This window comes from Molossus molossus, unplaced genomic scaffold, assembly GCF_014108415.1.
Source record: "Molossus molossus isolate mMolMol1 unplaced genomic scaffold, mMolMol1.p scaffold_m16_p_16, whole genome shotgun sequence".
In the NCBI taxonomy this organism is placed as follows: domain Eukaryota; kingdom Metazoa; phylum Chordata; class Mammalia; order Chiroptera; family Molossidae; genus Molossus; species Molossus molossus.
In genome coordinates this window covers 11507061-11521374 of record NW_023425351.1, presented here as the reverse complement: position 1 = coordinate 11521374, position 14314 = coordinate 11507061, and the positions used below count along the sequence as shown (strand labels likewise).

General features: G+C 39.2%; 1 protein-coding gene across 3 annotated transcripts in view; it reads left to right on the top strand.

Moving 5' to 3' along the window:
• Positions 1-424: 424 nt before the first annotated feature.
• ATP6V1H (ATPase H+ transporting V1 subunit H) overlaps positions 425-14314 on the top strand; it is a 174606-nt gene continuing 160716 nt past the window's right edge. The window contains exons 1-2 of one of the 3 annotated variants that reach the window (XM_036263933.1): positions 425-589; positions 1946-2093. In XM_036263933.1, the coding sequence (XP_036119826.1) occupies positions 1981-2093 (113 nt within the window). In that variant the 5' untranslated portion in view covers positions 425-589; positions 1946-1980. The remainder of the gene's footprint in view (positions 590-1945; positions 2094-14314) is intronic. The other 2 variants (XM_036263932.1, XM_036263934.1) reach the window with 2 other exon arrangements.

Sequence of the window (14314 nt, the reverse complement as noted above, 5' to 3'; positions counted from 1 at the left end):
AGAACGCCCGCTTCATTGATCTGTTAAATCCAAACGAAAGCCAATCTATTTAAAATCAATGCATTATACTTTTCAAAAGAATGCCGGTTAAAATGAACGAGTTTTGTGCTGGCTCTCTGCCTCCAGTGGGCACTTCGGTACCGGAGCTGGGTTTCTGGACCCCCAGGTGCCACCCTGCTTTACCCTGTCCCGGGACAGGCCAGTCCCGGCTCGAGCTCTGCGCCTCTGGGCCTTTTTGGGGGGTGGGGGGTTGTTGCCTAAGTCCCCCGGCCCCTGGCCTCCAGCTCCCTGATCCCAGCTGTTCCCTCCTAAGCGCAGCGCCCCTCAGTTGGCTGTTTTGGATCCTCCCGGCTTCCGCCTCGCGGGCGGTCACATGCCTCTGGTCACGTGACCGACACCGCTGTCATTCTACCGCCGCGGCTCGGCTTCCTCCTGCCTGTGCTGCGCTCAACGTCTGCTCGGTGGTGGGTCTGCTCTCTCCGGCGCCCGAGGCTCCCGCTGTCGCTCAGGCCTCCGGACCGGCAGGAGTGGCCCCAGTCGGAGGTGGCCCCGGCACCCCGGACCGCCGCATCCTCCCTGCCGTCTTTGGGTGCGTTGTTAGGGTCCCCCGGGTTTGCGAAGTAAGGCCGCCCTCAGGTAGTTTCGTCAGGGGCAGCTGTCCCTGTGGGGCGACCCCTGCGGTTTTCCAGCTTCCCTGGTGCGCGCTGCTCTCACAGCTCAGGCCCCTCCTGCCCCTCCGGCTCCGGGCTCCAGGTTTCTTTCCTTTCAGGCCTTCGCTGGGTTTACGAGGCTGTAGAGCCTCCCCCGCAGGGGCAAGGCGCGAGGGGCGGGCAGGGGCGAGCAGGGGCGGCATGAAAGGTACGCTCCCTCCAGGTTTGGGCCACAGCCCTGTCCCGCTGGAGGTTCGAGTGGTTCAGGGGCTTAGATGACCGCACGGGGACACCTCCAGCTTCCCCAGGAGCGGCCGCTGGGGCCCAGTGCTTGGTTCCAGGTTGCAGCTCCGGCCGGAATGAGCCAGCTGATGGCTGAGCCCCGCCGGCCCACCTCGCTCTGGCTTGTTTAGGCAGCAGTGCTGCGATGTAGAGATTACCTTCCAAACCGACCAAGGGCATGGGGATCCCGCATTGGAATTTTAGCTTCTTTGTGACTATATAAGCATGAATTTACAGTTTATGGAAAGGAACCTCTACGTTTTGTGTCATGATAAAGTCAGGCTTGAACTCTTAGTTTCAGCGTGAGAATTACTTAAAAGCTCATTATTGTAAGTTCTTATTGCCGGACCAGACTCTCATTGTTGGCTGCACCTAAATTGTAATTGGTATTTGTCCCAAAAATTTCTCCTAAAATTGGTTTCCAAAGTATTATGAAATTTGGTTGAGAAAATAAAGCTCTATCTTTTAAGAAATTACATTTCCACTTTGGTTTTTTAAAAATTCGAATTAGTAATTTAAGAAAGGACTTACAAGTTTTTCATGTCACTTCAAAATGATGCTTAGTAAATGTAAATAAAATAATTAATCCTATCTGTACTGTACAGGTCCTTATTTTTTTTTTTTTTTCTCTCAGAAGAGGAAACTTGATACCAATTGTATACAATTACTTTCCTATTTTGTATGCCTATTCTATTTAAGTGTTATTTCTGATGTCAGTTTCTTAAATGGTTACTTTAAAAATCTTACTGCAATACTGTGCCAATAATGAAGAAAAATCTTTCCTGGAAAGGTATAGACCTATAGAGAACACTTTTATGGAGCAGTGTATACTTGGTGGACAAGATTTGTAATATAATGATATTAATATTTAGAATATTTAATATTTGTGTTGAATGCCTAGAGAGATTAAGGTGATCATGATGATATTATTATTATTATTGTTATTAACTATAGTATTTGTTAAAAAATAATGACACCTGGTATTCTGCTTTCACCTTACATCAAAATTGAAGATCAGTTGGAAAATTTTTAAGATCATAAAGTTTAGATGACCAAAATGGATATCCGTGGTGCTGTGGATGCTGCTGTTCCAACCAATATTATTGCTGCCAAGGCTGCAGAAGTTCGAGCGAACAAAGTGAACTGGCAATCCTACCTTCAGTAAGTACCCATTTGCAGTGAATCATGGGTAATCATGTGCTTTTGCATCAGACTTTTTCATGGTCATGCTTCTGTGAGAGAAGTATTGAAAAAATACTAATAATGTGGAAGAAAACACTTCCTTCTTAGAATAATTAGGTGTCATAGGGAGATAATATATATAATGTGGTGGAAACAGCTTGCAGCTCTAGTGAGGAGGCAGAGCTGCTCATAGCACTTTTTTTTTTGTTGCTTTTTTTTGTTACAGATGTTTCTCCTTTTTTACCCCCTTGACACCCTCCTCCCTAACACCCCTGCCGGGTCCCTGGCTTTGTTGTCCATGTCCATTGGTTATGCATACATGCATATAAGTTCTGTGGTTCATCTCTTCCCTCCCCCCACCACCCCCTCTTCTGAGGGTTGTCAGTCTGTACCCTACTTCCATGTCTCTGGGTCTACCCTATTCCTCAGACTGTTATGTTCATTATATTCCACAGATAAGTGAGATCATGTGGTATTTGTCTTTTTCTGCTTGGCTTGTTTCACTTAGAATAATACTTTCCAGGTCCCTCCATGTCGTATCAAAGGATAAGAGATCTTTCTTTCTTACAGCTGCATAGTACTCCATTGTGTATATGTACTACTGCTTTTTTATCCATTCATCTACTGATGGACACTTGGGCTGTTTCCAGATCTTAGCTATTGTAAACAGTGCTAATATGAACATGGAGGTACATATATTCATTCTGATTGGTGTTTCAGGCTTCTTAGGGTATATTCCTAGAAGTGGGATCACTGGGTCAAATAGAAGTTCAATTTTTAATTTTTTGAGGTGACACCATATTGTTTTCCATAGTGGCTGCACCAGTCTGCATTCCCACCAGCAGTGTACCAGAGTCCTCTTTTCTCTACACCCTTGCCAACACTTGTTGTTTGATGAATTTGTTGATGGTGGCCATTCTGACAGGTGTGAGGTGATACCTCCTTGTTGTTTGAATTTGCATCTCTCTGATGATTAGTGATGTTGAGCATTTCTTCATATGTCTCTTGGCCATTTGTATGTCCTGTTTGGAAAGGTGTCTATTCAGCTCTTCTGCCCATTTTTTAATTGGGTTTTTTGTCTTCCTTTTGTTGAGTTGTATGAGTACTCTATATATTTTGGAAATTAACCCCTTATCTGATGTATCATTGGCAATGATGTTCTTGTTTCTTTTGCTGTGCAGAAGCTTTTTAGTTTGATGTAGTCCCACGTGTTCATTTTTTCCTTTGTTTCTGTTGCCTTAGGTGATGTATCAGTGAAAATTCTGCTGTGTATGATGTCTGAAATTTTGTTGCCTACATTTTCTTATAGAATTTTTATGGATTCACAGGTCACATTTAAGTCTTTTATCCATTTTGAGTTTATTCTTGTGTAGGGTGTAAGTTGATGGTCTAATTTCATTTTTTTTGCATGTAGCTGTCCAGTTTTCCCAACACCATTTATTAAAGAGGCTGTCTTTACTCCACTCTATGCTCTTGCCACCTTTGTCAAATATTAATTGAGCATATTGCCTTGGGTCCATTTCCGGGTTCTCTGTTCTGTTCCACTGGTCTATATGCCTGTTTTTGTGCCAGTACTAGGCTGTTTTGATTACAGTCGCTTTGTAGTATAACCTGCTATCTGGTATTGTGATCCCACCTGCTTTGTCCTTCTTTTTCAAGATTACTGTGGCTATTCGGAGTCTTTTTTGGTTCCATTTGAATTTTTGAAGTATTTGTTCTAGTTCTGTGAAATATGTTGTTGGTATTTTGATGGGGATTGCATTGAATCTATAGATTGCTTTGGGTAGGTAATATGGACATTTTAATGATGTTAATTCTTCGAATCCATGAACAAGGTATGTGCTTCCACTTTTTTATATCTTCCTCTATTTCTTTTTTCAATGTCCTGTAGTTTTCTACAAATAGGTCCTTCTTTGGTTAAGTTTATTCCTAGGTGTCTTAATTTTTTTGCCGCGATGGTAAATGGGATTGTTTTTTCAGTTTCTCTTTCGGTGAGTTCATTGGTGTATAAGAATGCCGTTGATTTCTTACGTTAATTCTGTATCCAGCTACTTTGCCAAATTCATTTATTAAGTCTAGTGGATTTTTGATGGAGTCTTTAGGGTTTTCTATGTATAATATCATGTCATCTGCAAATAATGACAGTTTCACTTCCTCCTTTCCAATTTGGATCCCTTTTATTTTTTCTTCCTGTCTGATTGCTGTGGCTAAGACTTTCAGTACTATGTTAAATAAGAGTGGTGAAAGTGGACATTCCTCTCTTGTTCCTGTTCTTAAGGGAAATTCTTTTAGTTTCTGCCAATTGAGTATGATGTTGGCTGTAGGTCTTTCATATATGGCTTTTATTATGTCGAGATATGATCCCTCTGTTCCAACAGTGCTAAGCATTTTTATCAGAAATGGATGCTGGATTTTGTCGAATTGCTTCTGTCTGGAAAGTTGTGCTTTTCTAGTGAGTGGGAAACCATGTGATGTGTGTTAATGGACTGTGGAGAGAGGAAGAGGATAATGTGCAGAACTTGCCACTGGCTCATTCAGTGTGCATTGGTGATAAGTGTGGGGACAGATGGTGTTGCAGAATAGCTCATACAACTAGAAAAAGCATGGATGTTCCAGTTCAAGACCTGGGTTTGCGTTCTGCTTCTGTCTACTATTTGGTGATCTTAGGCAAATCTCTTCTCTGAGGTTCATTAAAGTGTATGTGAAATGGGGTACATATATCACAGAATTTTTTTTTTTCTGAAATAATGTATTTAAAGTATTAGCACAGTTGAATACAAGCATTAGTATGTTGAATACACTCTCAGTACATTTCATTTCCCCCCCTCCTTGTGTATATTAAGAGTTAGCATGCTTTTGTTCTGTATTTATCTGTAACATGAGTATTCATTTGTTCTTGATCATATTTTATCATACTGACTTACTTTATATCTGTTTATTTTGATATATTTATAACAGTGAGTTATTAAGGAAATTCAGTTTAGATTTGCATATACATTTTGAAAAATAAATTAAAGACTCTTTAGTTTTATATTTAGCAGTTTGGCTCATTGTAAGAAGATTATACAGTATACAAAAACGATTCATTTATTGTTAATTTCATCACTTATCAAATATTTATTGACTACCTGCCAAGTTTGAGGTATTTTTCCAGGCTATGGGGCTACAAAATCATAAACTCATAATTTAGTAGGGAAGTCAGATATATAAACAGATTATTTTAATACAGTATTTTAACTGTGATAATAGAAAGGTACAAATGGAGTGATGAGTACACAGAAAAAACAAACAAACCAGCTAATCCTACCTCTAGGAAGTTTTCCTGAAGGGGATTTCAAATGTATGGAAGTAAAAACAGTATTCTGGGTGGGGAATAATGCATATTTTGGAGACAGGCCATGGGGAAAGCTGAGGCTTGAGAGGCAGCCAGGAGCCAATCGTGAAGGTCCTATGTGTATTCGGAGGGAGTTTGGTCTTGATTCTGTCAGTCAGTGCTTTTCAAGCTGTTTCTTAAGTTGTGAAATCTATGGTTGACATGAAGTCCAATAAGGAAGCTCAGCATGTAAAACAGATGAAAGTAATGGTTGAATGGAGGTGGGAGTGTACATCTCAGAGCCTCCTTTTGAGACCATTCACCATCCTTATTAGAGTTCCAAGGAGCATCTTTTTAAAAACACTATTGGATTGTGATTGACATACATGAACTTGTACATATTTAAGGTATACAACTTGATGAATTTGGAGATAAGTGAAACCATTAACACAATCATGCCTCATATATATCTGTTACTTCTAAAAGTTTCCTCTCACTTTATTTGATTTTACTATATTTTGTGATAAGAACACTTAACGTACGATCTATCCTGTTAGCAATTTTTTAGGCATGCGATATAATATTGTTAACTATAGGCATTGCGACATACAGTAGCTCTGTATGACTTATCTTGTATAACTGAAACTTTGTATCCTTTGACTAATACCTCCCAATTTCTCTCTCCCTTCAGCTCCTGGTAACCACCATTCTACTCTTTGCTTTTAGGAGTTTGACTATTTTAGATTTCTCTTATTAGTAGAATCATATAATGTTTGTCCTTCTATGTCTGGCTTATTTCACTTAGCATAATGTACTCCATGTTCATCCATGTTGTGGCAAATGGCAGGATTTCCATCTTTTTTTTTTAAGAGTGAACAATACCTATTTTCTTTACCCGTTCATCTGTGCATGGACACTTAGGTGGTTTTTATATCTTGGCATTGTGAAGGATGCTGCCATGAACACAGAATGCAGGTATCTCTTTGAGGTCCTGATTTCAGCTCCTTTGGATAAATACCCAGTGAGATTGCTGGATCACATGGTAGTTCTATTTTTAATTGTTTGAGGAACCTCCATACAGTTTTTCATAGTGATTGAACCAATTTGTATTCCCCTCAGCAGTTCACAAGTGTTCCCTTTTCTCTACAACTTTGAAAGCACTTGGTAGCACTTTTGATAATAGCCATCTTAACAGGTGTGAGGTGAGATCTCATTGTGGTTTTGATCTGCATTTCTCTGATGGTTAGTGATATTGAGCATATTTTCATGTACCTATTCACCATTTGTTTGTCTTCTTTGGAAAATGTCTTTTCAGATTCTCTGCCCATTTTTTAACCAGCTTGTTATATTATTTACTTTTGTTATTGAGTTGTATGAGTTATTTACATATTTTAGATATTTACCCCTTATTAGAAATATAGTTTGCAAATATTTTCTCCCATTCAATATTTTCATTTTGTTTCTTTTGATGAGCAGGAGCTTTTTAGTTTGATGTAGTCCCACTGTGCATTTTTGCTTTGTTGCCTGTGCTTTTGGTGTCATACCCAAGAAATCACATCCCAGGCCAATGGCAAGAATTTTTCTCCCTATGTTTTCTTCTAGGAGTTTTACTATTACAGGTATTGCATTTTTCTTTAATCCAGTTGAGTTGATTTTTGTGTATGATGTAAGATAAGTGTTCAGTTTCATTGTTTTCCATGTGGCTCTCTAGTTTTCCCAAACTTATTTATTGAAGATACTATCTTTTCCTCATTGTGTTTCTTGGTATGCTTGTTGAAAATCAGTTGACCATATAGGTAGGGGTTTGTTTCAGAGTCCAAGAAACCCACTTTTAAAATTTATGTTGTAGGTATTAGAAACAACTGAAGTTTGTAAAGTGAGAGTTGGATGATCAGATTTATCTTTTGATTGGATTGTTCTACTGACAGTGTAGAGGATGGATTTGTTGATAACAAGCCTAGAGCTAGAGAGACACTAGCAGTATTCAGGTTGCTGGAATGGATAGAATTGGATAGATTTGAGAAAGTCTTTGTGATTGATTTGATGTATGAGGGTGAAAAAGATGGATGACTTCTGGATTTCCTGAAGGGAATGGATTATTGTGGACCCACAGACTCCATGGCAGCAGGAGGAGGGACTTTCTCATGTTTTCTTTTCTTTTCTTTTTTTTATATCTATGTCTGTGTAATTGTTTAAATCCTCTGTAGAATTAGGATTGTGAGCTCTGTGTCCTAATTTTATTGCAGAGTGCATTTAGACTAGGGCACAAGGAGTTTCATGTTTATAAAGCCTGATTCTGTTTATAACCTAAATAGAATAATATTGTCATTGACCATAAGCACTGCCTGACTGGCAGAAGTTGCTTGGCGTTGGAATTTGGAACATTTTTAGTTACATGGATATGTAACTGATTTTTATTTTTATTTTTTTAGAGAGAGAGGAAGGGAGAGAGAAATAGAAACATCAATGTGAGAGAAACACATCGATTGGCTGCCTCCTGCATGCTACCTACTGTGGATTGAGCCACAGTCTGGGCATGTGCCTGACTAGGAGTTGAACCTGGACCTCTTAGTCCATGGGATGATGCTCAATCCACTGAGCCACATCAGTGGGGCTACATGAATATTTTTAATTTCTTTCTCTTGTGTTCTTTCTGTTCTAATGCCTCCATACTTTACAAGTTGTATTCTTTCCTTTTTCTATTTCTGTTCATTATTCAGTTGTCTATCTCATGAATTTCTTTTAGAAAACTCCTCTGCTCTGTATGCCTGTGCACAGATGTTCACCAAATTTTGACTGTGTGCCTGCTGTTGAGCTGTTGGTTGTGGGGATACTTTTGGGTGTGAAATGTGCCTCCCATAAAAGAGCTTACAGATTGTTAGGGGCTGGATATGACACATGAATTATCAGTGAATCTTATATCACATTATATTTTGATAAAACCTGTGGAAGAGTTCCCCAATATCAAAAAGCTATAGTAATATAATAATGCTCGATTCCTCACAACTTAACATGTCATTATGAAAATACAGTGTTTTAAAAATGTATTTATATTTGATTGAACCTTTTCTTTTTTTTTTTTTTGTATGTGCCCCTAGCGGGAACCGATCCTGGGATTCTCTAGTCCGCAGGCTGACGCTCCAACTGCTGAGCCAAACCGGCCAGGGCGATTGAACCTTTCTTTATAATCCACGTAGATGGTACATACAGTGGAACCTCGGTTCTTGTACTTAATTTGTTCTGAAAGCTGTTCAAGAGTGATTTGCTCCAAGACTGAATCATTTTTTTTCCCATTGGAAATAATGTAAATGGAATTCACCAGTTCCAGACCCCTCCCAGATGATACCCTGTTTTAACCTTTCTTATATATAGTACACGTCTAATGAACTGTTTAATCTATAAATAAATACTTTAAAAACAAAAAGGACATGAAATGTAAATGAAAATTTAACAAAAAGGAAATGAAAAAAATGTACAGTAAAAATGAAAATTTACTTGCACACTAGAACTTACCTTTGAGGTTGAGAGCTATTGATGACTGAATATGGACAGGAGGGATGGAGAGATGTTTTTGTTTGGAAGGGGAGTCCCCTTTCATAGAAAGTCAGGCAGCTGTTCTTCTGGGGTTCTTTCTCTCTTCTGTCTTTGCTCCACTAGAACAGTGATGAAGCTGCACTCCTCCACCGACTCGGCCTCCAAGCCTGGAAGGTGTGCAGGAGCAGTGTCCATGACAAGAAGTGCCCTGAGTGGCAGTTGTTTTTCCCGGAGGTCTTTCTTCACTCGTAGGGCAAATTCTTCATGAATCCACTCAATAACAAATTGCATGGTTACCCACACTTTGCTATTAGCCCTCCACATCACATTCATCTTGTTCTTCATGACATTGTTTTTCTTGGAAACTCACGGGTTTTCAGAATGGCAGATGAGTAGAGGCTTCAATGTGAAGTCCCCACTGGCATTTCCACACAACAATGTCAACCTGTCCTTCATGGCTTGTGTCCTGGCCATGACTTCTCCTCCTCTGTGATGTGGGTCCTCTTTGGCATTTTCTGCCAGAAGAGGCCTGTCTCATCACAATTGAACACTTGTTGGGGAACAAATCCCTGGGCCTCTATGTATTCTTGAAATTCTGTCATGAAATTATCAGCAGCTACTTTGTTAGAATTCAGCAGCCTCCCTATGCCCCACTACACTATGGATACCACTTCTTTTCTTAAATTTATCGAACCAGCTCCTACTACTGTAAACGAATCACTTTCAGCACTCATTCCAGGGGTGTCTTTCAGGAGGTCAGTATGCAGCAACTTTGCTTTTTCACAAATCATGCCTCCGAAATGCTATCATTGGCTAGCTGCTTTTTGTTTATTTACATCAATAGCCATTTTCTACCTCTTCAATTGCCTGTAATCATTATTTCACGAGCACTTTCAAACCCTTAGCTACATTAGCACTCTTGATGACCTTTTATGTTTTAAAATTGTACTTATCGTAGATTTTACCTTGCCATACTCAGTAGCCAGATCAGACACATGAACACTTCTGTAATACTTTCCAATTTCTTTTTTAAGCTATATTGTTCTTACAACTTTCCTTTTCACTTTGCTGCTATCACTAACCTTCTTAAGACCCATGGTGACTTACTATATATATTTAATAATAATAGGCAGCAACAAAAACAAAAGAACATAAAAATATTCACAGCAAAATTTCCTGAGATGTTAACAACATGAAGTTTAGTGGTAAGATGACTCTTACTCATGCCTTTTCTCCTTTGTTTGTCACCTGAGAGATACGTGACTGATTATATAGGTAGAAGCATGAAAAGGTTGGGTCGAGAACTGAAGTTTTGTTCAACAACCAAAACATTTTTTCCATGAACAACCTGGTCGAGAACTGAATTGTTCAAGATGGGAAGTGTTTGACAACTGAGGTTTGACTGATAAATGAATAGATGTGGCTATATTCCACTCAAACTGGAATCCAGGAAATCTATATTCTGGGAATCATAAAACGTTACCCTTCCTCTCTAGGTTAAAGTTTAATAAGGAAACATTTTTCTTTTTTAAAAAATTTTTATTGTTGAAAGTATTATAGATGTTCCCCCTTTTTTCCACCATTGACTCCCTCTGTCCTCCTTCCGCGCCCCCACCTCACTGTTGTCTGTGTCCATGGGTTATGCATATGTGCATATAAGTTTTTTGGTTTCTCTCTTCCTATCTCTTCTGCCCTTTCCTCAGAAATTTGTCATTCTTCCATGTCTCTGGATCTATTTTGTTAGTTTATTTTGTACATTTAATTCTACATATTTTAACTAAAAAATTAAGTAGTAAATGTGTTAAGCATTAAAATGGAGATATAGTTAAAGTTTTCTGAGACAAGAAAGAGTGAGCATTTAATTGCCTGGGAGCATTGGTGATGTCTTTACAGAACATATACAGATACTTGTAGGAGTTGCTCTAGCAGAGGAGCTGGGGCTGCTGTGAAGGAAACTGCAGGCAGGGAGCTGAGACTTGGAAGAACTTCAGTGCAAGGGGGCTAGATAGTATGGCGCGGCTCCCTGTAGGCTGCTGCAGGCCAGTTTGTGTCAACAGTTTTGTAGGCCAGAAACCTAGGAGTCACCTTAACTTTTCTATTTTCCTTACAATCCATATCCTGTACATTAACAGATGCATTTGTCATTCATTCAAAACATGTCCCCGATCTGGCCACCTGCTCACAACCCTCTAGCTACTCTGCTGTTCTTGCTCTTTTTCACATAGTAAGTTACTTGCTGCCCTAAGGTCTCTGGACTTGCACTTTTGTCTCTCTGGAAGTTCCTCCCCCAGCTCATTAAGTCACTTCATTCAATTGTCTGTGCAGGTGACTTCAGAAAGGCCTCTGAAATCCAACTAAAATATGTCACTTTGTAACTTTTTACCCAACCTTAGTTCTTTTTCATAGCATTTGCAATTCTGGAAGTATGATGATGTGCATCATTTTTAAAAGAACTATTTTTGTCTTTCTATCTTTTATGTTTTCTCCACTGGAATGCAAGCTTAAAGAGGGATGTCTAATTCATTGCTATGTTACCTGTTCTTAAAGATAACTGATATATAGGCTGCCAGTGAACATTGGCTGATTAAATCATGAATGAGCAGAATACTTGTTAGAAAGTGGTGGAGATGAATGTTTGGAAAAGGGAGTAACATACTTAGTAAGTAACATATTGTTTCACATAATTTTTTTTAGCAATACTGTGACATAAGTTTTCCTTATTTTAAAGATGAGAAGATAGCTGTTTAGATAGGATAAGTAACATGTACATGCTCAATAGATTTTACTTAGTAGTCAGGTGATTAAAAAATTCTATTGAATGTCTCTGCCTAAGTCTTAGGTAGAACTGCCATTCAAATTCAGTCGGACTGATGTGAAAGGAGTAATATAACCAGCTGTGTGTTTGAAAGCTGACTGGTGGTAGGTAAGAGAGATGTGGAGGAGGGTTGGATTAGAAACAGGGAAAAGTGTTGGTGGACTCTTGCCATAGGGCTGAGCTACTCCAGAGGCAGAGAGGTCAAGAGGAAAGTGATCCTAGGTAGAGGAATTGTTAGGACTGGTGTCTGATTGGGCATGGGTTGTTAGAGAAGAGACCAGAGCCCCTAATCTGCTATATTATGGAACTGTTAAAGGAAGACTCAGAAAATATTTGAAACAAGAAAAAAGGTTTCTTGTAACAAATGCAAGGAAGTCTGACTTCAGAAAGAATGTCTTGTCAAATAAAAACAACTATTTAAATGGAAAGAAAGCTGTAAAATTATAAGATTATCAAGTGTAACATTCATCATATACTTTCCTACTGCGTCTTTTTCACATACTTACCCTTTTTTAAAAGTTATGATGACATGCTTTTACACATTAGCACAACAAATTTTGGGGGTAAAAGAGTTTTAGCTAGGAAATTCAGGTTTATGAAAGACTATTTATTTTGGGGCTAGAACTGGACAGGATGTCCTTGTTACCTTAGTCTGTCCCAGGGTGCAGAGTGCATTTTGTCTTTATTGGTATATGACATGCTTAGCCACAATGGCAATAGGACAAAGTATATTTTTAAAAAAATTATCTTTATTATTGTAAGTTTTACAGATGTCTCCCCCCCCCCCCCCATTAACCCCTTCTGGCTTGCACCTGCTCCCCCCTGCTGTCACCATGTTATTGTCTGTGTCTGTTGGTTATGCATATATGCATATAAGCTCTTTGATTTATCTAGTCAACCCCCTCACACACCCTCTTCCGTTTGAAGTTTGTCAGTCTGTTCCCTGCTTCCATGTCTCTGTATCTGTTTTGTTTGTCAGTTTATTTTGTTCATTAGAGTCCACATAAAAGTGAGATAATGTGATAATTGTCGTTTTCTGACTGGCTTATTTTATTTAGCATAATAATCTTCAATTTCCTACATGTTGTCTCAAAGGGTAAGAGATCCTGCTTTTTTACAGCTGCGTAGTATTCCATTGTGTAAATGTACCATAACTTTTTTATCCACTCATTTACTGATGGACACTTGGGCTGTTTAAAGATATTAGCTATGGTAAATAGCACTGCTATGGATATAGGGGTACATATATTCTTTTTTTTTTTTTTTTTTTTTATTGATTAATTTTTGTTACAAATGATTCTCCTTTTTTCCCCCAGTAGTTCCCCCCTCCCCCTTGCCTCCCCGCCCCTTCCCCCGATTGTTGTCCATGTCCACTGTTCATGCCTATATGCATATAAATTCTGTTGTTCATCCCTCTCTCAGCTCCCCACTCCTTAGGGGATTGTCCTCAAACTGTTATGTTCATTATATTCCAGAAATCAGTGAGATCATATGAAATTTGTCTTTCTCTGCTTGGCTTGTTTCACTCAGGATGATACTTTCCAGGTCCCTCCATGTAGTCTCAAAGGACAAGAGATTTTTCTTTCTTACCGCTGCGTAGTACTCCATTGTGTATATGTACCACAGCTTTTTAATCCATTCGTCTACTGATGGGCACTTGGGCTGTTTCCAGATCTTAGCGATTGTAAATAGTGCTGCTACAAAGATGGGGGTACATATATTCTTTCTGATTGGTGTTTCAGGCTTCTTAGGGTATATTCCTAGAAGTGGGATCACTGGGTCAAATGGGAGTTCAATTTTTAATTTTTTGAGGTGACACCATATTGTTTTCCATAGTGGCTGCACCAGTCTGCATTCCCACCAACAGTGTACTAGAGTCCCCTTTTCTCCACACCCTCGCCAACACTTGTTGTTTGATGATTTGTTGATGGCGGCCATTCTGACCGGTGTGAGGTGATACCTCATTGTTGTTTTGATTTGCATCTCTCTGATGATTAGTGATGATGAACATTTCTTCATATGTCTCTTAGCCATTTGTATGTCCTGTTTGGAGAGGTGTCTATTTAGTTCCTCTGCCCATTTTTAATTGGATTCTTTGTCTTCCTTTTGTGGAGTTGTGTGAGCACTCTATATGTATTGGAAATTAACCCCTTATCTGATATATCATTGGCAATTATGCTCTCCCATACAGTGGGTAGCCTTTCCGTTTTGATGATTGTATCTTTCGCTGTGCAGAAGCTTTTGAGTTTGATGTAGTCCCATGTGTTCATTTTCTCCTTTGTTTCTATTGCCTTAGGTGATGTGTCAGTAAAAATTCTGCTGCGTATGATGTCTGAGATTTTGTTGCCCACAGTCTCCTCTAGGATTTTATGGATTCATGGGTTACATTTAAGTCTTTTATCCATTTTGAGTTTATTTTGGTGTAGGGTGTAAGTTGATGGTCTAGTTTCATTTTTCGGCAAGTAGCTGTCCAATTTTCCCAGCACCATTTATTAAAGAGGCTGTCCTTACTCCACTGTATGCTCTTGCCACCTTTGT